This window comes from Theropithecus gelada, chromosome 12, assembly GCF_003255815.1.
Source record: "Theropithecus gelada isolate Dixy chromosome 12, Tgel_1.0, whole genome shotgun sequence".
NCBI lineage: Eukaryota > Metazoa > Chordata > Mammalia > Primates > Cercopithecidae > Theropithecus > Theropithecus gelada.
In genome coordinates this window covers 16,152,628-16,176,462 of record NC_037680.1, presented here as the reverse complement: position 1 = coordinate 16,176,462, position 23,835 = coordinate 16,152,628, and the positions used below count along the sequence as shown (strand labels likewise).

General features: G+C 36.7%; 1 protein-coding gene across 1 annotated transcript; it reads right to left on the bottom strand.

Annotated features, from left to right (window-relative positions):
• Positions 1 to 5,165: 5,165 nt before the first annotated feature.
• On the bottom strand, positions 5,166 to 22,685 carry LOC112636474 (histamine N-methyltransferase-like). The gene is made up of 5 exons (XM_025405177.1): positions 22,667 to 22,685; positions 20,089 to 20,196; positions 18,933 to 19,063; positions 16,201 to 16,294; positions 5,166 to 7,754 (listed from the first exon to the last, which is right to left on the bottom strand). Exons 1-5 carry the CDS (start codon positions 22,683 to 22,685, stop codon positions 7,399 to 7,401), a joined length of 708 nt encoding a protein of 235 aa, XP_025260962.1. The 3' UTR covers positions 5,166 to 7,398.
• Between the last annotated feature and the right edge of the window lie 1,150 nt (positions 22,686 to 23,835).

The following is a 23,835-nucleotide window of genomic DNA, read 5'->3' as shown; positions in this document are numbered from 1 at the left end:
TTTTTTTTTTTTTTTTTTTTTACCATTTTCATAATATTTCTTTTGGCTTCCTTTGCGGATTACAAAAAAGATTCTGAAACAGATGGGAAATACATGGGTCAGATTAAGCTACCTATGGTAGTTTGGGCGTGGTTTCAGCTGCTGTAACTCTAAGAAAGTTAACGTCGTATGTACAAGGTAGAATGACCTTTCTCTCTCAGGTAACACTCAGAGGGCAGGCAGTCCACCCCAAAATGGCAACTCTGCTCTGTCAGGTCCAGGGATGTGGCTTCTTGTACCTTGTTCCGCCACATTTCCAAGGGTGCTGCTGTCCTTGTCTGCATGGTCTGACATAGCTGACTACCACAGTAACATTCCAGCCATCCAGTAGGAAAGAAAGTAGAAGAGGAGAAGCTATCTCTTCCTTTGTCATCATGATCCACAAATTGTGTTATTTCTTCTCACATTCTATTGTCTAGAACTTAGTCATATGGCTATATCAAACTCCAAGGGCGTATAAGAAATGTAGTCTTATCTGGGCAGGCTTGTAGCTAGTTAAAAATTAGACATTCTACTACAATAGAAAGAAGGGAGAGGGGGCTAGTCTCTGCCACCTCACCTCACAACTCTGTCCAGCTGGAGCTACACTGGGCTCAATATTTGCTGTTAAAAAGCCTCTTGCAGCCAGGCGCAGTGGCTCACGCCTGTAATCCCAGCACTTTGGGAGGCTGAGGCGGGCGGATCACGAGGTCAGGAGATTGAGACCATCCTGGTTACCAAGGGGAAACTCTGTCTCTACTAAAAATACAAAAAAAAATAGCTAGGCGTGGTGGCGGGTGCCTGTAGTCCCAGCTACTTGGGAGGCTGAGGCAGGAGAATGATGTGAACCTGGGAGGTATAGCTTGCAGTGAACCGAGATTGCACCACTGCACTCCAGCCTGGCCAACACAGCAAGCTCCGTCTCATAAAATAAAAAATAAATAAAAATAAAAATAAAATAAAATAGGCTCTTGTTATCAGATACTCAGTAACTGAGGATACGTTTATACAAGCTCAAAATAATGGATCGGTTCGCTGAGATTGTTCTTTCTTGCCCAAGAGACCAAGCCACAGTCATACAGGAGTTGCCTCTTGAAGATAATGTATTTTGCCTCTTGAAGATAATATATTCTGGGCCAAAGCTGATCAAGTCAAACAGGTACTATCTTTATACTAGAGTGACCAGGTGAGATCCATCCTGGGAAATAGAATACAAATTAAGAAGCTAGGAGATAATTCCTATATGAAACTTAAAGAAGAGGAAAAGGGACAGAGAGTCAATGAAGGTCAACATTAAAGGCAGCAAAATGTAGTGGTTATGAACATGGCCCTGGGGTTAATTCGTGTGTATCAGAATTCTGGCTCCTCCAGATGTGAGAATGTGGCACACATTATATAATTTAATATACAATTTAAACCTCAGTTTCCTTCTTTGTGAAACTGGAATAGAAATTGTAACTAACTCACTCATAAGCTTGTTATGAGGATTACATTGTATAATGCCTATAAACACTTAACATGAGTACGACACATAATAAGCCCTCAATAAATGTTAACTATTATTAAAATGGGGTCTTTTAAATCCCCTATGGTCTGTTTTATTTAGCAAATAATCTTCCTCCATGATTAACTCTTTTTCAAGCTGGAAACTATGAATTAGATTGGCCAAAGAAAACAGAAGGAAGCAGCCAACCTGAAGAGCCAGTTTTTGCTCCACCATTCCTAGGACACACAGATGGGAAACTCAACAGTTGCCAACCTTGCCCAAACAAATTCATGCCATGAGGCTTCTCCTGGATTAGTAAGCACTGGCTAATTTCCTTGCCTGGGTAACTTATACAATGAGGAATAAGTCCAAACTCTTCTCCCAGTCAGTCCTGGAGAAATAAAAACCCTAATAAAAATAATTATAAACAAACCACGAGGAGGGTAATGCACCTTCCATTAAAGGCTATTGTGGGGTAGATGAAGTCTGTTGGGAAATGTGCAGCATGGCAGCAATATCTTGATAAATAAGCTAAGGCTGCAGTGTGCTCATGCTCATAACAAGCAGCATGGAACAACTGCCTCTTCTACAAAACCCTGGGATTTATGTCCAGTCTGCCTGCATTGAAAACCAGAGAATTAACTCATGAAACTCATGTATCAACACATGCAGAAAAAGGAATCACAGTATAGAAATGAAATTAGCATGAAATTAGCTGTAGAACATAAATAAAGGTACTGACACTTTTCTGCATCTTCTATAGCAAATGTCTTTGGAGAACTCACCAAACTTGGACTATACCTGATGGCTCCTGTGATTTATTTAAACATTTTCTATCCTAAGCAGGTTGTTTGCAAAGTCCTTCAAGTATCATTAGGACAAATCAGGAAACACAGATAATTCTTCAAGAGAAGAATATGATCATGGAAAGACACTGCTTATACAGAGTATCCCCGTGTGTCAGTGCAGCCTCCAGAACAGTGTCTTGTTGTATTTATTAATCCATTGCCACAGAGATTACTACAGTCTGACTCAGAGTCCTAATTAATTTTTGGCACATTTAGAAATTGTGACTGTCATTAGCCAGGGAGCCTCTTAAATCAACCCCCCTTTTACTGCAGTTGCCTTTTTATGGTGTATATCATATTGAGAAATGGATTACAGGATCCTTAGCTTTAACTATCCTGCATTAGTTGATCGCGTACTATGGATGTGTATTGCACAGTTTATGTATCATAGGGGAGCTAGGGTATGGATGACAGATAATTTAAACATGAAATTGGTGATGTCTGGGACCTGGTAGGAGGTAAGGCAGAGAAATACAGGCAAAAGTCAAGGCAATGGGATGGAAAAATCAGATATTTATGACAAGCTTAAAATGAACTTGTTAGTGAAGTGTAGTATTTAGAAAGAGTCCTATCTCATTATTCAAGGAGGTGATTTTTTTTCATAGTACTCTGATCCTCTAATTGCTTCTTCTTCCCTTTTATGATCAGATCCCCTTCAATGTGCAAGTGGATATTTGGGGGCAATGGTAATTTAGTTCTATGAAGTCATACTCTGAGTCTAAGATGAATGATTATCACATATTTAACTTGTCCAATATGTAGACATACAGTGTGAGTCGGTAGATATAGGGTTTGACTAATTTCCTGTTATCAACTTGCTTTGGGAGTTGGGTTAAATTGTTCAATGTATTAGTATCTCAGTTTCCTCACCTATGAACTAGGATAATAATAAATAATCTTTCTAATTCATGAGGTAAGAACCAAATAATATCTTCTATTTTGCTCTACCTAAGACATTTGGGAGGCAAGAAGCAGACATCCACAAGGACACTTGGAGAAAATGGTATTTGTTTTCAGGTTAGACACAGACGGGAATAGAAATTGCAAGGACCCTTCCTTGAGACAGCCAAAGCTCATTTCCCATTCCAAGCCCATGTGGTCTTACACTCCTGGCATCTCTCATTCTCTCTGCAAGTTGGTTCCATGCCTCACCTTCAAACCATGGCAACCCAGTGAGGTCCTCCCACATGTGGCCCACAGTGGCGACTCTAGACTTGAATCTATCTTAGGACCCTTCAGTTCAGCTACTATAGAAAGCCAACTCGCCTCCTTATTGTCCTTTAGATATGTCCAGCTCATTTCCACTTCAGGGCCTTTGTGTTCGCACTTCTTCAAATGCTCTTCTCCCAACTCTATGCATGGTTTGCTCCTTCACTGCATTTCAATCTCTGTTCAAATCTCATTTGTTTAAAGATAGCTTCCCTGATCACTCCACTTAATATTACACCATCTGGTACTCTTTTCCCCTTATTTACTTTTATTTTCTTAATACCACCTATCATTCTCTGCCATATATTTACTTTTTGTCTATTTCACCCATTAGAAATCAGGTCAATGAGGTCTAGAACTTCCTTGTTGTTTTCCTGTGATATGTCCTTTGCTTCGAAAACTCCCTCACACCTAAGAGGAACTCAATAGATACTGATTAACTGTATATATCACGAATAAGTGAATGAATGTCTCATTGCCCCAGATTTGTAGTTTCAAATTTTTAAGAGAATTTTTAATGGATGCATTTCATAATTTTCAGAAAGACAGTTTCATCAATTTCTGCTTATAGGTTTCTATCCATGTGACAGCTGGATAGTCTCATTAGGCAGGGTTGAGATGGGGCCATTTCACATAGTACTGAGCACAGGCACTTAGAGCATGGATAACTAAGGGAGGCAGATCCCTTAAGTTGGGGCTTGGATGGTGCAATCCTGAAGGCACGTTGAGTCTCTCAGACGACCAGCTTAGCTCTGAAAGACACAGAGGCCATCTTCCTGTGGCTAAGAATCTCAAGGTCAGAAACTAGGCCAGATCCTACAAGTACTAGCTCTCTGGCCTTAGTTGTAATTTTCCTTAACCTTTTTATTTACTCTGCATTTTGTATTGAGTTTCCATGAGTAACTAATAACAGCAGTGGTTAATATTTTTGAGTATTCCTGATGAGTCTAACACTTTATGTGCATATTTATGAAGCTTAACTCCTGGGCTTCTCATAACCATCTTCTGAGGTAGATACTATGATTCACTTCATTTTGCAGATGAAGAAATATGAGAATAGAGAGAAAATAAAGTACCTAATGTCACTTGGTGAGTAATTAATACAACCAGAATTTGTACCCAGTTAAGTCCGGCTTTTCAGCTTTATTTAACAAGGTTATTTTAATCCACTCACTCCACTGTGGGACTTCCCAAGAAGTTCACATTTTCTTAGAAGTAACATTCTGATGAGGTGACACATACAAATATGATTTCAATAATAAAGTATTATGTGCAAGCTATTCTCATTAAACAAACATTTAAAATACATTAAATATACATTTGGGTCTGTGCAGTTCCACAGACTTAAGATCTAGTATTCTCTATGGCCTTTGCATCTCTTTTTATGGATGTGCATTAGAAATTACTTAATTTTTATGGCCCAGAATGGCAGGGTTTTTAATTAAGAAAGTCACCAATTTTTATAATAAGCAAATATCAAGCCCTAAAATGCTGTGCTCCATATCATGCTTTCACTTTGGGTTTTGGCAATATGCCCTAACAATAGGTGCAAAAAAAAGTGTCTGAAAGAGTCCTAAATAAGTTAAGGTTTACACTCATACTAATGGCAACATGTAACTTTGTTGGCTTTCTTGAGCTCTGTTTATAATAATAATATGAACATACAAGGTACAAAATAAATGTTTGAGAAGGAAAGAATTCATTGATGCCCCTTTACTTAGCATTTACCGTATGCAAGGCACCATGTTAAACACTGAGAGATCCATGATACATAAAGCAACATTCCAAATTCACCCTGAGCACTTTTTTCTGAAACACAAGAACAAACCTGAAAAGTCAGTATGTGACTGCCCCAAATTTTGGTAATATCATACAGTGCAAGAAGAAATCAGGGATAGGTTTATCCCTTGAAATTATATAGCTTCTCATTGCTAACTAGTAGGTTTTCACGGGAATTTCTGTCTTTAAAAAAGCTGTGTGTTTCAATTGCATTAAAATTAAGCAGGTGAGAATTTATTTATCCTTGTATACTAAAGGTTTAACAAGGACGAGAAAAAGGCCATATTTACAAACACCAATCTATGGACTGCAATTGTTTTGCATCTTTCAATAGGATTGTTAGTTCTATTTTTGTTTGTTTTTGCACGTGTGCTTTATACAAAAGACTCTGTAAAGTCTTGATTTCCATATTTCTGGTGAAGCTCTTCCAGGTCTTCATGGCCCCATACCCATCAATCATATGTGCCTCACAGATTTCCTTTGTCAGTAGCACATATCAGTATGATTAATGATTCAGTGTTCATACTCAGGAATCTGATTGGAGACCTGTCGTTTCATTTGTTGGAACATATAATTCAAAAATCATTGATGAAGTTGTCCAAAAAAAAGAGAGAGCAATGCAAGTCCATCTTACTTATTATGAACAACAAAGCTTGCTAACTTATTAGTGTAAATAGGCTCTCTATGCCAGTATATTCCCTGGGGATAAACTAGGTGATTGAGAGGAGTCGCTTAAGTTTTTAGAGTGATTATACATCAGCATTACATGGAAGTCCTATTACATGAAAGAGTGAGTATCACACCGGGTTGAAGGCTTCCTCATTGGCAGAATGAGGGCTCATGAGCTGTTTAGTAAAACCTTACTTTTGTTTTGTTTCTGACAGGGAGTACTAATTATTTGCATACTTAAAATATTTATTTATTAATTATTAAATTAGCTATTTACTTATCTAAAGATATGTACTGTTTATGTAAAAAATGATAGAGGGTTATTATTAAAAATAAGAAACATCAAATATGTTTTCAAACCCCCCCTGAAATCCTACAGTCCAAATGACTCTTGGTCTTACAGGAGGTCTTAAGAGTGACATAAGAAACTATAAAGTATCAAAATGCATTGAAGGTTTTCTAGAATCTTGCATTTATGCAATTCCTAGAAATCTGGTAAAAGGTGCATTTTAAGCTAGAACAGGTTTTAGTTTTGTGTTTTTTTGTTCTTCAATAAATTTTGTTTATACATCTGGCTATTATTTTGAGGGGAAACAGTTTGTTCTCACTGTTATACTTACCTAAATTTCAAACATATTAAAGATTTCATTTTTTGAAAAAAACAAAACTATAATATTTTGATAAAATGTTAGTATTCTAAAACCTTGGTTTTAGAAGCTCTTTTAAAATGTGTCAAAGCCCAGACTTTAAAAAATTTGGCTGAATATAATAGAAAACTCCAGTATATCAAAAATACAAACAAAAAGCTATGAATTCACAGATAAAATTATAAGAGAAACACAATGGGAAGAAATGACAACACATGATAAAGAATTAATTTTTAATATTCTAAAGGTGCTTACTCATAAAAATTAATAAAAGTGAGATAAAAAGTACAATAGAAGAATGTACAAAGAGAAATATTTCTTCACAAAATGGCCAAATCAGTAACACAGGCTTTGTGTTCAAAGTATTGATAAGTGCATACTTCACTAATAAAAAATCTATAGTATATATTTTATTATTATTCTAGAAAATTTCACACAATCAGCAAATGGAATGAATTTTATTATCAATATGCCATAGAAATTCAGTCATCTAATTTTTCTAGGTTATGTTATGTTGAGCCTGCATGTGGTCTCTCTTCCTGGAGGAGGGACAGGATAAGACCAGCAGTGTCCCATATGATTCCAAATGGAAGTCCAATAATGTCTTGAAATTCACTACTTCTCATATCCAAACAGTGCTTTATCTACATTAATGTATGTGTTTGTAATTTTAATATGGAAATAAATGAGCAATCAGAGTTGTTCAAAATATAATTTTTGAATATACTTTTGTGATTGATAATTATGCCCCAATCACTATGAAACTCAGATTATTATTAAAAAGAACCTTCCCCTCTTTCTTAGTACTAAATTCAGGCTCTTGTAGATCTTTCACAAGCTCTGCTTTGAGATCAGGTGGTGCTGTGGCATTAAAGTTGCAGGTTTCAGTCAAAAAATCCCAAAGCAGGTCTGCAGTTTCATTACCATCAGTAAAGCAATCAGATATGTCCAACGTGGACAAAAGGTCGTAGCACTCATACTTAAGCCCTAGGTTGTCCAGCATCTGAGTGAGGTCATCTGATGTGACATATAGGCACAGGTCATCCTGGGGTAAGCGTGATCCGTACTTTTTCCACAGCTTGTCCCAGCCACTGCTTCCTGTGCAATAAAACACAATTCATGCTTTCATTTATTCTCTCTTTCATTTGCAGTCTGCCAGAAAGTACACTAGATGCTTAGAATAGAACAAAATAATAATCTTGTCCTTTGTGCAGCTCATATTTCAAGGAGTACGGGAGGAGAGAGAAAAATAAGTAAATATATGGTGATAAATGCTAAATGAAAAAGTAATCTGAGTAAGTGCTAAGAGGGTTAAAGACTTTGATGGGTTGCTGTTTTAACTAGGGTGGTCACAGAATCTCTCTAATAACCTGATATTTTAGCAGAGACCTGACAGCAAGCCATGAAGATATCAGGTGGAAGATGACTCCAGGAGACAGATGAAGCTGACACTCCAGAAGACACTGAAGCAGGATGATACTTGGCCCGTTAAAGAACTAGCTGGGAAGCCAGTGAAATTGGAGCTGAATGAGTGAGGGCAGAGGGGAAGGAGATGAGGTTGGAAAGATTAGGGGTGGGGAGTGGATGAAGGAGCCAGATCACTTGGGGCCCAATGGGAAACCACCATAATGCTGTCTGATAGAACTTTCTGAACCGATGGAGACATTCTATATCTGCATTGTCCAGCAGGATTGTCACTCACCACTTGTTGCTATGGAGCACTTGAAAGGTGGCTTAGGACTTGAGTTTCAAGTATGACTGAAGACCTGAATTTTAAGTTGCATTCATTTAAATTAATTTCAGTTTCAACTTCACTACCAAAACATGGTTTCTGTATGGAACAGCACATTAGGATGACTCAATATACATTTAATAAGGTCACCCTGGCCACACAGATGAGAAGAGAGTACTGGAGCATAAGGGCAGAGGTGGGGAGAACAGTGAGAAGGCTACTATAATCACCTGGGGATAGGTGGGGGCAGGTCCCATAGACCAGCGAGCTGGGAGGTGAAGAGAAGTGGTGGGAGTTTTTATGTATTATACTCCTAGATCCAACAAGGCTTGCCAACAGTTTGGAAGTAGGATATGGGTAAATGGGAAGAATCAGTGATGACCCCAGTGATTTCTGCGTAGGAGCCTGAGAAGACAGAATTGCCATTATTGGAGAGGAGAAGAATGAGGGACGAGCAGTTTTGTATCATCAGGCCTCTGGTTTCAGGAATATAGATTTGAGATACCTAGTGGATATTCAGGTGGTGACATGAGAAAGGTAGTTATTAGTCTGGAATTCAGACAAGAATCTTTAACAGTAAAAATTAAAATGGAAAAAAAGAGCACAGTAATGATGATTTTCTCAAATAAATGATTGTTTACTCTCGTCTCTATATAAAAAAAGATGCTGCCTTGGACTGACAATAACTAGGTGGATTTCTATAAATCTTGTCCCCAAGTTCAGAAGACCCTTTAGTAATGTTTGTAGTATTTAACTGAAATTCTAACCCTGCAGAGAAGCTAAGGAATACCTTATCTGAGGGAGACAGACATGAACTGAACTCTTCTTCTGATGCTTTATGAACGAGATGAGGCTTGTGAGATGAGCCTCTCAGAACTTAAATTTCCTCATCTGTAAAATGCGGATTATCTTACTTACCTTGAATGCAACTACAAGCATTACATGAGATAATTTAAGTGAATTACTGCACAATGGTAAGCAGATGAAAGATGTGTAATAAGTGCTTATAAAATACATGAATTAGTCTGCTAGTGCATTTCCACTGATTGTAATCTTGAGACTAAAAAAGCAAACCTGCTATTCAGAAATCTACAATAATAATGAGTTTCTATTTATGGGCCTTCTAATACATGCATATTACATACACAGTCAGTACAGGCAGTAATAAAGAGCATGGTCTCTAAAACCCAATTGCCTGAGTATGAAGCCTGGCTTTCCCTCTTACCAACTTTATGAACCTGTCTCAGTTTTATCATCTGTAAAACAGGGGTGATAATATAATCCATTCATAGACTGCTACAAGGATTCACTGAGCTAATAAAGTAAAGGCCCTTAGAACCATGACACATTAGTTAACATTACTGAAGTGTTAAACTGGATTTGGGAAAAGCAGTATGAGAGACAACTTACACCTTCTTTGTGCTTCTAGGATTAAATGTCTTGAGCTACTTTTGGTTCCCAAGTCCCCTTTATGATTTAGTGAGAGTAACTGACTCTCCAGAAAAATACACAAACAATACATACCCACACAGTTCTGCATATGATTATAGAATGCTCAAAGACCCTTGACTCTCATGCATGGATTAAGCTAAAGTTCCCAGATTTAATTCAACCCAAGAGATGAACCAAGACAAATAATAGGCTAAATAATAAATAGCCTAGGATAATTGATGTTCTACTTATATTTCAGAAGAGGGAGAGGTAACTATAGGATATGCTCTAGGAGAAGGTGGAATTGGAATGAAGTAGAAAGAATAAAACTTCCATTCAATGAAAATAAATGAGGGCTGTGAGTATTTATTACAAAATATTTTATTCCAAAGACAATGAATTGTCTTCCTAAATAAGAGTTTGCCGGCAAACAAGACATTACAAGAAAATCAGCATTTCGGTGGCTGAAGAGAGGCTCTGTTATCATCATTATTATTATTTTTAACCTGGCAGAGAAAAAAGAACCAAACACTAACTGCAGAAAATGTGCTGGTGTCAGTGATGTCACTTGGTGTCATTTCTGAGCTGAGCAATTATGCACTTCCCGACTGATGCATTATCATAATGGCTCTCGGTGGGCACAACATATGGTGTTACTTTTGTTTTCAACATGATGTAAACCAGATTTTTTTTTTCACTGCGTTAAAAATAACACACAATGATTTGCCTCCTTCCTTACTCAGGTAAGGAGAGGACAGACAGAAGCTTCAGTCTCTGAATCTTCTTCTTCAGAAGGAGATCTCCTTCTGGCTCATCTCCCTTAACCAGACAGGCTGCCTTTTAAATAGCAACCCTCCCAATTGATGTTTGGCTATAACATTTGCAGAAAAAACATTTCTTTGATACAATTTTAGTGTGGGATACTCCACATTTTTTTGAGAAATCCAACTCCCTTGTTCTTATGTCTCTTCTTTTTTATCCCCAGATCAAATTTCTTTCATCTCCATTATCAGGAACTTCTACTAGTTATCACTAAATGACTATCTCTTGAGTTGGGGTAATTCTGTAATAGATATTTACAAACACAGAGGAAAGGTTGATTTCCATCAAGCAACATAAATTTCAATAAGCTGACCAGTAAATGTTGTCATTTAATTCTGATTTCAATTTATTTTTCTTTCCCTAATTAGTTTTAGTTGTTCTTCATTGCTTTTGTCTGGCTGCTTCCATTTGCTGTGTGTGTGTGTGTGTGTGTGTGTGTGTGTGTGTGTGTGTCTTTTTTATTGAGTCTTTTATTCCTATTTATTAAACTCCATCTGCAAATATCCAGAAATTCCTGTGTTCTCTGATTTCATCAAGTCAGTTTTAGTTGAAATATACTCTTTTTCCTTGGATGTATGTTCAGAGCTTATTGTAGTTCTGATATCATAGGGCAGAAATAATAAACAATTAGTCAGTTCAATTAAAACATGTTTACTGAGTATTGTCTCTGTGCCAAAGTCTTTACAAAGATCTAGGAACAGAGATGAATCTCCCTATATGCCTCCCTGTATACCATGAGTACTCAGTTTTGTGCATTGCAGAGCAGCTATGGATGACAATATTACCCTGCAACAAATGAACATACACAGAAGCATCTTCCCTTTTAGGTAATTATGAGGCAAATTCCATTGAGAATGTGACCCAAAGAATCTTGATAAAAACAGAACCTAGTGTAAACCAATGTGGTATAGATATTCCAAGTTCTAGGTCAATATTCAACTTTAGGAAATGTTTCAATCTGTTGAGTAAATGAAAAATGGGGTTTAAAGAATTATTTTGTTCACTGACATGGATATGAAAATGTCTGATTAGAAATTTCTTGGGATCAAATTTGTTCCCAATGTTGGAAACTAGATTTTATCTATTTTTCCAAAAGCTAACCAATATATTTGTATTGGGTATGTTAATATAACAAAGCAACTATTGCTATTTTTAAAAAATAGGAAACTACAGTCACCTTCATCATATACCTTATCTGAGGGAGATAGACATGAACTGAACTCTTCTTCTGATGCTTTATGAATGAGATGAGGCTCATCTCAGGGAGGCGAGCAAAATAATTTATCTCAGGGAAATGTGTTGTTATTAAGACAAGTTCATGTATGCACAGGTTTATCTAGGTGACAGAAATAGAATAAAAGGAAATTAAACTACCCTATAAGAGGGTTGCTGGGTCAACTGGTAGTTCTTCTTTTAACTCTCTGAGAAATTGCCATACTGCTTTCCACAGTGGTTGAACCACTTTACACTCTCACCAACAATGTATAAGTGTTCCTTTTACTCCACAACTTCATCAGCATCTGTTATTTTTTTGTCTTTTTAATACATAGTCATTCTGACTGGTATGAGATGGTATTGCATTGTGGTTTTGATTTTCATTTTGCTAATGATCAGTGATGCTGAGCTTTTTTCAAATGTTTGTTGGCCACATCTCTGTCTTCTTTTGAGAAGTGTTTATTCATGTCCTTTGCCCACGTTTTAATGGGGTTCTTTTTCTCTTGTAAATTTAAGTTCATTATAGATGATGGATATTAGACTTTTGTCAAACGCATAGTTTGCAAATATTTTCTCCCTTTCTGTAGGTTGTCTGTTTATTCTGTTGATAGTTTCTTTTGCTGTACAGAAGCTCTTAAGTTTAATTAGATGCCATTTGCCAATGTTTTTATTGCTTTTGGTGTCTTTGTCATGGAATCTTTGCCTGTTCCTATGTGCAGGATGGTATTGCCTAGGTTGTCTTCTGGGTTTTTATAGTTTTGGGTAGTCTTTAAGCCATAGGGAGTTGATTTTTGTATAGAGTATAAGGAAGGAGTCCAGCCTCAATCTTCTGCATATGGCTAGCCAGTTATCCCAGCACCATTTATTGAATAGGAAGTCTTTTCCCCATTGCTTGTTTTTGTCAGCTTTGTCAAAGATCAGATGGTCGTAGGTGTGTGGCCTTATTTCTGGTTTCTCTATTCTGTTCCATTGGTCTATGTGCCTGTTTTGGTACCAGTACCATACTGTTTGGTTACTGTACCCCCCTATAGTATAGTTTAGTATCCCATTACTGGGTATATACCCAGAGGAATATTAATCTTTCTATCATAAAGACGCATGCACATAAATGTTCATTGCAAGATTATTCACAATAGCAAAGACATGGAATCAACCTAAATACCCATCAGTGACAGACTGGTTAAAGAAAATGTGATACATATACACTATGGAACACTATGCAGTCATAAAAAAAAATGAGATCATATCTTTTCCGGGGACATGGATGGAGCCAGAAACTATTGGCCTTAGAAAACTAACGCAGAAACAGAAAACCAAATACTGCATGTTTTCAATTATAAGTGAGAGCTAAATGATGAGAACTGATGAACACAAAGAAGGAAACAACAGACATTGAGGTCTACTTGAGGAAGGAGGGTGGGAGGAGGAAGAGGAGCAGAAAAGATTACTATTGGGTAGTGGGTTTAATACCTGGGGGATTAAATAATCTGTTTAACAACCCCCCCCCCCCACCGGACACGTTTACCTATGTGACAAACCTTCAGATGTGCCCCCGAACTTAAAATAAAAGTTAAAAAAGAGGGTTGCAATAGAAAATGAGGAGGTGGCATCTCAGCACTGAACTAAGAGGATATGAGGGAAGACTGAGAGAAGTTATGAGAACAGGTTCAATGGAAGGGAGTCCAGACTGAGCAAGAGAAAGGTGAGAAAGAGAGTCACGGTGGGACCTTAATGCTGAATTCTGTTCTTTGTTCCTCTTTCTCCCCAACAGGTCTCAACATCTGTCAAAAGCAAGAAGGGTGTTTTGGAGAAGGAAGGAGGTAGGACTATGTCCATGTTTAGGGCAGTGTGAAACAAGATGAGAAAGGGCAGATGCATCACATGCAAGATTTGGAGAGAAGAAATCAAAAGTTGAACTTGGAGCAGGCAGTGGATGGCAATCACCAGGAACATTTAAGTCTGACCCCAGGAATCCTCAGGAGTAAAGGAATGGTGATGAGGGGATGGATTACCCAAGTTACTTGAAATGAGAGCTCCGTCATTTACTCTGGATGTTTAAGAGTTAAGTATGACATGCCCATAGGACTGGAGAATCTGGGGACATTCCAGTTATACTAAATTGATGACAATGATCAACATAGTTCACAATTCTATTTCTCTTTTCAGGTAGAATTATTTTTCACTGCAAAGTAATCATTAATGTGAAAAGTGGGTTTTTAAAAAATTAACTTATATTTAATTAATTTATTTACTTAGCATTCTGACAAATAGAGGCAAAAAAAGCCAAGACATTCTTAGCCTTAGAAGAAAGAGAAGCAGAAAACCCCAAATAAAATATCTAAATCTTTCTTCTACTTTTGCTAAGTGGTTTTTCTTTTAGGAAAAAATGGATGGCTATAGCTATGTAAATCTCTTCTAAGAAGTGCATATGGTAAGGAAGGAGATCATCAAAATCTCTTTAATAATCTGTCAAATGTTATTCATTGCATTCTTGTGTCTATTAACAACGTTTTCCTCTTTGGAACAGCTGTCTCCTGTGCTATAAGCAGTAATGAAGAATTGTTAACTGCATATTGAGAAAGTGAATAAAACATTTCCATCATCAAATACATTGATTAAATAATTTTTGACTCAAAATACTTTTTTAAAAAAGCTAACTGATTTTTGAGTCTTTACTCCCTTTCTTTTGATTTTTTAAATGATGAATGTTTATTTACAGATGGTACTCATGAACCACATATATGAAAAGATGTAATATAATGCAGATATGGTTTCCAGAAATAGCCCTTGAATAAACTGAGATGCAGAGACCAAATTCACATAGTTAGAAGTGCCTCAGTATTCTTTCTCCGTGTATTAACATACAACACATTTCATTGAGTTTATTTTGGTCTTCAAGCTTCTTGATGCCAATAATCATCAATTAATTCATTCATGATACAGCCAGCAGAATACTGTAGCCATAAGGGCACTTAGTCACTTTTCAGTTACATGTGGACTATTCATGCTCCCTTCTAAACTTCAGGCTGGCTTTGTCTTATTGGTAATATATACTCATAGAAAGCTAACTTCTGGGTGCTCAGATACTTAACTTCTGAAAATATGTTGAAATAAACCAAATATAAATAAGAGATTAGACCTACCATTGAGATTAAACATATTCTAAGATAAAAAATATATGACTTCTCAATGAATTGCTATTTCTGTGTACAATGCTTTTTCTGTACGATTGATGAATATCATCAAGAATAGGCTGCCTACAATGTTGATAACTAAGTTTACTTTGCAATTCTAAATGCAGTTCATAGCACTTTATTAGCTCAGAGAGAGGTTAGTAGGATGAATCCAGTTTCCATAAGCCCTTCTAAATGGGAAGTAAGACCTCTCCCACATGAATGAGTATTTTTAATGAATTAGAATTAGAGATAAAAATAGTGTATCTAAATGTTCCCTTCAGGGAGAGGTTGTGTACAGGAGCTCTCTATTGCCAAACTTTCACAAAAGGTCAAACCCAGGATTACAAACTATAACCATGTTTGCCATCTTTAAAGCAATTCTTCATATTTAAGAACAAATCAATTTTTTGACATACAGTGTCCAAGTATGGGGTCTGGTATAACCTTAGGGAGACAGAGTCTGCTGTGTAACTAAAATCAACCCATAACTACTGGTGGACAATCCATAAAGATTACTGAATGAAAGAAGTAATAAATATTATCCTCAACAATGTCAATGTTTCATTATCTAAAAATGTTTACTTGTGTTCTCTGTGTGACACTAGATCCCTGGCAGCAACTGGTCATGCTCACATGCCTCCCTAGAAAATAAAACACCAACACAAAACACAACAAATGAAATGTTTTTGATTTGAAAAAACCTATAGCAAGCAGTGTTGATCATGGCTCTAAGAATGCAAGTTAATTAAATTTGATGATATCTGAAATATTTAAACCTTTATTTATTAATAAACATCACAGAGGGAAAAGAAACATTCAAATGGCACAAAGTAGATAAAATAAATGTTTACTATTTTTGGTCTCATTTAAAATCTTTTGTCAGTTGAATTTACTCTAAGCTTTACAAAAAGGATTCTTATATAGAAGAGAAAGACATATTTTACCAAAAGAAAGAAGTAAAAAAATGTTTAATTCCACTATACCTTCTAAATTGAGAACTGTTGTGAATGACTTCCCTAATACTGTGAAAATTAGTTGGTGATGATTAGAGGCCAAGGCAAGAATTTCATAATGAAGACAAAATATATAGGCTTCTTTCAAACACAGGGATCCATGCATACATGTACTATTGCTGTTTTTAAATTCAGGCTGAATGAAAATAACTTACCTGACACAACAATAATGAGAATCTTAGCATTGGTACCTAAGAGACTATGGAAGAATTTCAGGGTAGCTGGGATGTCTTTTACATAATACAGCATCTAGAAATGAGGAAAAAGAAATGAGATGCTTCTTTATGTTGAAGTCTTTATTGCTTGGGCTAGATACTCCTAGAAAGTTTGATTTTCTAGTTGAGTTAATTTTTATCGAAGAAAACACTTAAGAAATTTAAAAATAAAAGACGTTGCATGAAGACATAGAACAATAATGTGAGAAAATATTTGGGGAAATGGAAAAGTATGGTATTTGTTCGACTAGAGTGAAATGGTTTTAAATTTACCCTTTCTGGCTTCCATAGCACAGACATTTATAGCTGGAGACACTTAGTCACCATTCCACATAGGGACATGAATCCTATGCCTATTCTATAATTTGTGAATTGCAGTTCTTCTGGGAGAAAATGGTTTCGGCACCATAAAAACAGATCCCATTTCATGGAACGTTGCTTTACAATTAAGCCCTTTGCACTAGCTTCTCCATATGCTCACAGATGCTTTTTTAAAATCACAGAAAATGTGACAGGCTCTGATGATGACAGATTCTGTAGGAAGTTGGACTAAATAAAGCATGAGGTTATCTGCTTGGCCACAGGGAGTTTAGGGGTCAGGCCACCCATTTTTAATAATTATGGACCAATCTCTAGTGAAATACAGGCCTTTCCATCCAACACAGAGCTTGGACTTAGGTATTGACAATGGGAAATTGTTCCCCATGGCTTGCATCTTTGGATCCCACCCCCATAGACACTTCTTATATCTCATCTTCATCTTTGTTGGACAAGAATTCAATGTTGCATATAGCTTGTCCTTAGAGAATTCATTGCACAAAAGAAAAGTACTTTAGCTATGGCTCTTTCATATGAATGAATGAAATAAAATGGACCTGACCTGTGCATGGCTCATGGTGCCTTAGGGGCCACACTCCACATTTTCCACCACAGGGACCATAGGCAGGTACCCAAATATAGCAAATCAATATGATGACTAATAATCTGCAATATGACCTGGCTAGAAATGCAGAGGTGGCCCATAGAAGATCCCTTAAATTGTTTTTATAGACAGTGAAATTTTCTGAATTAACAGTGAGGTTGTAAAAGTATCATGACAGTGTGAGGACTATAGTGAGTAATAGAGAGGCAGAGATGCTGCACAGAAAAATGGGGCGTAGACAGAGATGGAGAGAGAAGAACAGGATAGAGATGCAGAGGGAAACAGAATTGCTGTAAGAAAGAAGGAACAAACATGGAAGTTTTAAGAGAAATAGGAAAGAGAAGTTGATTCCCGAAATCACAACATTTATAACAGAGAAAAGAATGGGATCCAGGGTTAAGCAGTGGGAGTGTTTTTTGATAAAAGGAGGTTTTTGCAGTAAGATGGAAGAAGGAGATGGTGCACAAATGCAGTTATGTTTGCAAAGTTAGCAGGTGAAAAATGAGTTTCTATCTGGTAGTTTCTATTTTCTCTATACATTGTGAAGTGAGGTCATCGGTTCAGAACGAATGATCTGGGAGAGATTGCAGGAGTAGTAAGGAGAGAGGGGAGTTATAAAACAGTTATGTGAGGAAATGGGACCAAAAGCAAATCTGGTAGAGAAATATCTTGGCATCCTGGACAGTGATAAGTACTACCTGACAGGCAAAAGATTTCATCAGCTAACGAAGCAGAGACATAGAATTGCCTGTATATGACAAAATCGGAGTATTTCTTCCTTTGACTTGTAGTAAGTTTATTCTTTTGGGGTGACTATCATTGTAGACCAGGAAGAAAAATAGTGTTTTGTTGTTAATCAAGTGGCATTGCCAAAATATGTACATTTCCCGATGGTAACAGTGTCCAAAACCCATACATCCCTTATGCTATTCAGAAATATTAGTTATCTCTGGAAATCCAGCCCCATGTTATCTACTCAATAGTCACTCCTTTTCTATAACATGTGTGAGTCAGTTTGTTGGATCTGGATGATAGAAGTACAAATTTATCGAACTGAGGCATCATTTAATCTGCCCCTTCGACGATATGTCCACTATAGAAACACTCTGGGACATTGGTCCACCCAAACCTTTAGAGTCACTAGAGAATATGTTATGATGTTATCATTCTCAAATCTCTATATAAACATTCAATGATATAAAAATAAAGACTGGGTGCAGTGGCTCACACCTGTAATTCCAACACTGTTGGAGGTTGAGGTGGGAAGATCACTTGAGCCTAGGATTTCAAGACCAGTCTGGGCAACATAGTATGGCCGCAGCCCTACAAAAAATAAAAATATTAGTTGGGTGTGGTGGTGCACACCTGTGGTCTCAACTAACCAGGAACTTGGAGTGGGAGGATTGCTTAAGCTCAGGAGGTTAAGGCTACAGTGAGCTAAGATCATGCCACCACACTCCAGCCTGGGTGACACAGCGAGACTCCCATCTCAAAAAAAGAAATAAGAATTAAGCCAACATTTTAACAATGGATAACTGTAGAGGTATTTTGATTAGAGAAAACTGGTTTTTTGAATGTTAAAGAGAATCTTAGTATTATAAACATCTTTATCCTTTATTTCGGCAGATCATGGTCACTTGTAAAATTAGAAATCACAAGATTTTCATTTTCCTTTTAAAAGTTAGAATAGTAGGTATTCATTATATTATATATATCTGAAAAGTCTTCTTTTTATAATACATATTCTTACCTGAATCATATGAATAAAGTCCCACTTTTGAACCTCCTTTTTCTCCAACATTCTTCTTTGATATTCAGATGATGTCTCGTTATGCCAAGCAAACTTTACATTCTCAAGGTTTGATGTCTTGGCTACAAGCTCTAAAATACAGAGAAGAGGTGACACACCATCAATTTTAATTGCAAATGTGGAACCCATTTCCATTTAGAATTTTAATGCAATCAATGTTATATACAAACAGATAGAAAGAACATTTTTCTTTCTTATGTCTGGGAGACCAGAGAGTTCATACTGCTTTTTTTCTAGTATTTAACGAAATTAGAGGTGAAAGAAAGAGTCAGTAAGAAATAATTACAAGAACCCTGGGCAGACATAGGTTGTATTGTCTTAGTATTAATGAAGAATCAACGGGTGAATTTTATCAATGGAAAGTGAATTGGAAACAGATGATATGTTTGTATAATTCAGGAGTAGGCAAACCACTGTCCAGGGACTATATCTAGCCTGCTACTTATTTTTGTATGAAGTGTAAGCTAAAAATTGTTCTACTTCCTGATTTTGTGTCACTGCCATTCATGTTTCACGTCATTATATTTTTGAATGATTTAAAAAAACAAAAGAAAGATGCTATTTCATATGTGAAAATGATATGAAATTCAAATTTTAGTGTTTACAAATAAAGTTTTATTCAAACACAGCCATGCTCATTAGTTTACCTTTTTTTGGCTGCCTTTGTGGCACATGGCAGGTTGATTAGTTGTGACAGAGATTGGGCTGACCTTCTGAGTCTAAAATATTTACTATTTGGTCTTTGCCAGGAAAAGTTTGTGAACTTTTACTGTAACCCACTAAACATAAGCTCTTTAAGGTTGGTTTAAATAATTCTGGATCAATGAATGAATCTCTATCTAAGCATAAACATCAAAAGGTAATCATTGATGACAACTGGGGAATGGATTAAGCATCAATAGAAAAGGGAGTTTATTATTCACTGTTCACATTTTGAGATGTTTAGTCATGCCTGCCAAGAACTAATTCAGTTCTTCTCCCACTAAGCTTATGAAAAGCATACCACAGTAACTATATTATTAATCATTCAAGGGAACAATTTGAGTTAAGTCTTTTGGGATAGGATCTGGGGTAGAGGACCAGGAGTTACAGGTACCTTTGTATTTGGCAATTTGTTCAGCACTTGGCTCAACAACTTCATTGTTGATACAAACGCCTGGGTATTGAGCCTGAACTTTGGAGACAATTTGAAGATCAATTTCACCTGGAAGATAAACATATGGGACAGGTCACATCATTCCAGCAAGAAATGATTAAAAACAATTTTAGCTGATTTATTATTTGCCCTACCTTTACTAGGAAAGCCTAGCATAAATAAAGAATAATGTTCAACTGCTGCCCTGCCATGAGGCCTGTGATGCTGAACAGTTAGGTTCTAAGTAGGCATAGTAATGTGACTCAAGGAGGGCTGTGAGTGCCATTCATTCGTTCATATGATCTTTAACATCTATCACTATATTTCATCAAATCAAAGATGCTGTTGATTGTAGAAGGAAATTAACCCTTATTTTTGTTTCACCAAGTTAGAAAAAAGCCACTGTCAATTATAATTTTAAGATTTTATCAGCTGGACAGCATATCAATATCAGAGGTATTAAAATATGAAAAAAATGCACCTCAGAATTGGTAGAGTAGGCTAGGCCAGAAGAGTACAAGAAAAAAAAGTCAGATTAAAAAAGGGTACAAATAAGTCAGGTAAAATAAAGAAGAAAAACATGTCAGATATCTGCCCTCATAAACCCTATTATCTGTGACGCAGACACAGAAATAGCCCTGGCTCAGTTGAATCAAGGTAGGAAAGGGGAAGAGAACATGTGGGGAGAGGACGAGAGATGAGGCCAGGGTGATGGTGCTTCATGGGGGAAGATCACTCGTGAACTCTGTCACTCTCAGGGTAAATGGAAGTTAGCCCAGAAACTGTGGGGAAGTGAGGGATTGCAGATACAGGGGACAAGATGACAGACACACACACAGAAAATAGAAGAGTGTATTTGGAACTACCAGCAGTCTGGATTTCTTAGAATATGGAGCAAGGCAGGGCCTCCAAGCAAGAGGTGATTCCAGAAAGGTATGGTGAGGTGACTATGAGCAAGGCAGATATTTATTCATACTTATATTATTCATATTATTATATGAATATAATATAATAATTATATTATTCACATATATTATTCATATTATACCATGTTTCAGGCACTGCACTAGGCTCTACAGAATGATTATAAGGGTCAGTAGATACCTGCCCTGGTGAAAATTCAGCCTGTAAGGGATAGTGTAAGAGAGATGACAATAATCAGATGGATTTGAGTTTTAAACCTGTCTTCTTCACTTACTCGGTATATACAACTTTGGGCAATTTGCTTTACCTCTCCAAGCTTCATTTTTTTAATTAGAAAAATAAAAATAATAATAGTACCTAATTTATTAGTTGTGAGGGTTAAATGAAGTAATGCATATAATGCACAGTGCAAAATAAAGTTGGCACTGAATAAATGTTAGCTGTTCATTATTTTTATTGTTATCTTGAGTCCATCTCTTGAAAAAATCTCTTCTCTCCCTATTGCTGATACCTCCAACTTATGTTTTGCACTTTTATTCAATTAGGTTATGATGTTGACCTTCATTAAAATGGAAATACCTCCTGGCAAGATTAGCATAGGAAAATGATGTTAGTCTTTAACATTTGGCATAAATGACATTAACAGAACCTTTCCAAGGTTGCACATGGCAGGAAGCAAAAGCAGAGGTCATAAGACTGGGAGGTCTGGAAGGAAAGAGATGAGGAAGATAAACCAGGAATAGAAGATGCTAGACTAGGAAAAGACAGTGGTCCAGGAGCATATGAGAGTCCCAAATACTGGCAATAGGAGATGGCATACATGGTGTGTGTGGAGGGAAGGAGGGAGAGTGGGAAGGAAGCTGAAATAGAGTATGAAGTCACTTATGTGACCATTTTCTTCACAGCCTGCCCTACCTACTTAAAATCATGTATTTCTTCATTGATAACTATGGCTGCCATTTATTATTGGCCACCTACTAATTGCCAAACACTGTGCTAGGCTCTTTACCTGGAATATCTCATTTATCCTGACAGCAAGTTCCATGATATTATTAATATTCCCAACTGGATTAGGTGATTTGATTATGTTGACATTCAAGGGATATTGATATACCTGAAGTTTAAGTCACATTTGTCTAAAGCTACAATATTTGTTCTTCTAACTACTTCATATAAGAAGTAGAAAGATAACAAACACTAAAAAGACATGAACAGCCTTTTATTCTTCTGTTGAGCAACCATTTTGAAGGAAAAAAAAGATAACTAAGACAAAAGCCTGATAAGAATAGCTGTGGGCTAATGGGAAATAGATTCTAGTTTGCTCCCAAAAGACTAGAGACCAAAATTTTCTATTCTTGCCTCATATTAACCTAGCTACACATTTTAAATGAAAAATTTGAGGATCTCAAATTTGACATTTTGAAAAAGATAACTGAAATGCAATTATATTCCCTCAGGGCTTGATGAGCTCTCCTCCAAAGATGGACCTAGACATTTCAGGTTGGCCTGGTTGGCAAAATATATCTAGCACAATCTGGAACATGTCCACAGCCAGGCAGTCCCTCTTCCTGGGGCACTGATAGAGGACACAATGCTAGAATCACAACTGACATACGGAAACCATTGGTTTGCATAACACCCTCTAGAGTGTAAGCCCATGTGTGCTGGATTCCTAGCAAAAATAAATTAAGTTTAAGAAGAGGCGATAATGCAACTATTTCCTTAAGAGTCAATTAGAACATAAAATCTATTTCTGACCTCATAAGTAGGGTGACCATACTTGTTTGTCAGGGACATTTCCATTTTATACCTGTTGTTTTAGTGTCCATCTGCTTTTGTTTTTTGGTCCTAACTTGTTCATATGTTTGTTGGCTGCATAAATGTCTTCTTTTGAGAAGTGTCTGTTCATATCCTTTGCCCCCTTTTTGATGGGGTGGTTTTTTTTTTCTTATAAATTCATTTAAGTTCCTTGTTAATTCTGGATATTAGACCTTTGTCAGACGGGTAGAGTGCAGAAATTTTATCCCATTCTGTAGGTTGCCTGTTCACTCTGATGATAGTTTCTTTTGCTGTGCAGAAGCTTTTTAGTTTAATTATATCCCATTTGTAAATTTTGGCTTTTGTTGCAATTGCTTTCGGCATTTTTGTCATGAAGTCTTTGTCCATGCCTATGTCCTGAATGGTATTGCCCAGGTTTTCTTCTAGGTTTTTATGGTTTGGAGTTTTACATTTAAGTCTTTAATCCATCTTAAGTTAGTTTTTGTGTAAGGTGTAAGGAAGGGGTCCAGTTTCAGTTTTCTGCATATGGCTAGCCAGTTTTCCCAGCACCATTTACTGGATAGGAGATCCTTTCCCTGTTGCTTGTTTTTGTCAGGTTTGTTGAAGATCAGATGGTTGTAGATGTATGGTGTTATTTCTGAGGTCTCTGTTCTGTTTCATTGGTCTCTATGTCTGTTTTGGTACCAGTACCATGCTGTTTTGGTTACTGTAGACTTGTAGTTTGAAGTCAGGTAGCATGATGCCTCCAGCTTTGTTCCTTTTGCTTAGGATTGTCCTGGCTATATGTGATCTTCTTTGATTAGATATGAAACTTAAAATAGCTTTTTCTAATTCTGTGAAGAATGTCAATGGTATTTTGATGGGAATAGCATTGAATCTATAAATCAATTTGGGCAGTATGGCCATTTCCATAAAATTGATTCTTCTTATCCAGGAGGATGGAATGTTTTTCCATTCGATTGCATCCTCTCTTACATCCTTGAACAATGCTTTGTAGTTCTCCTT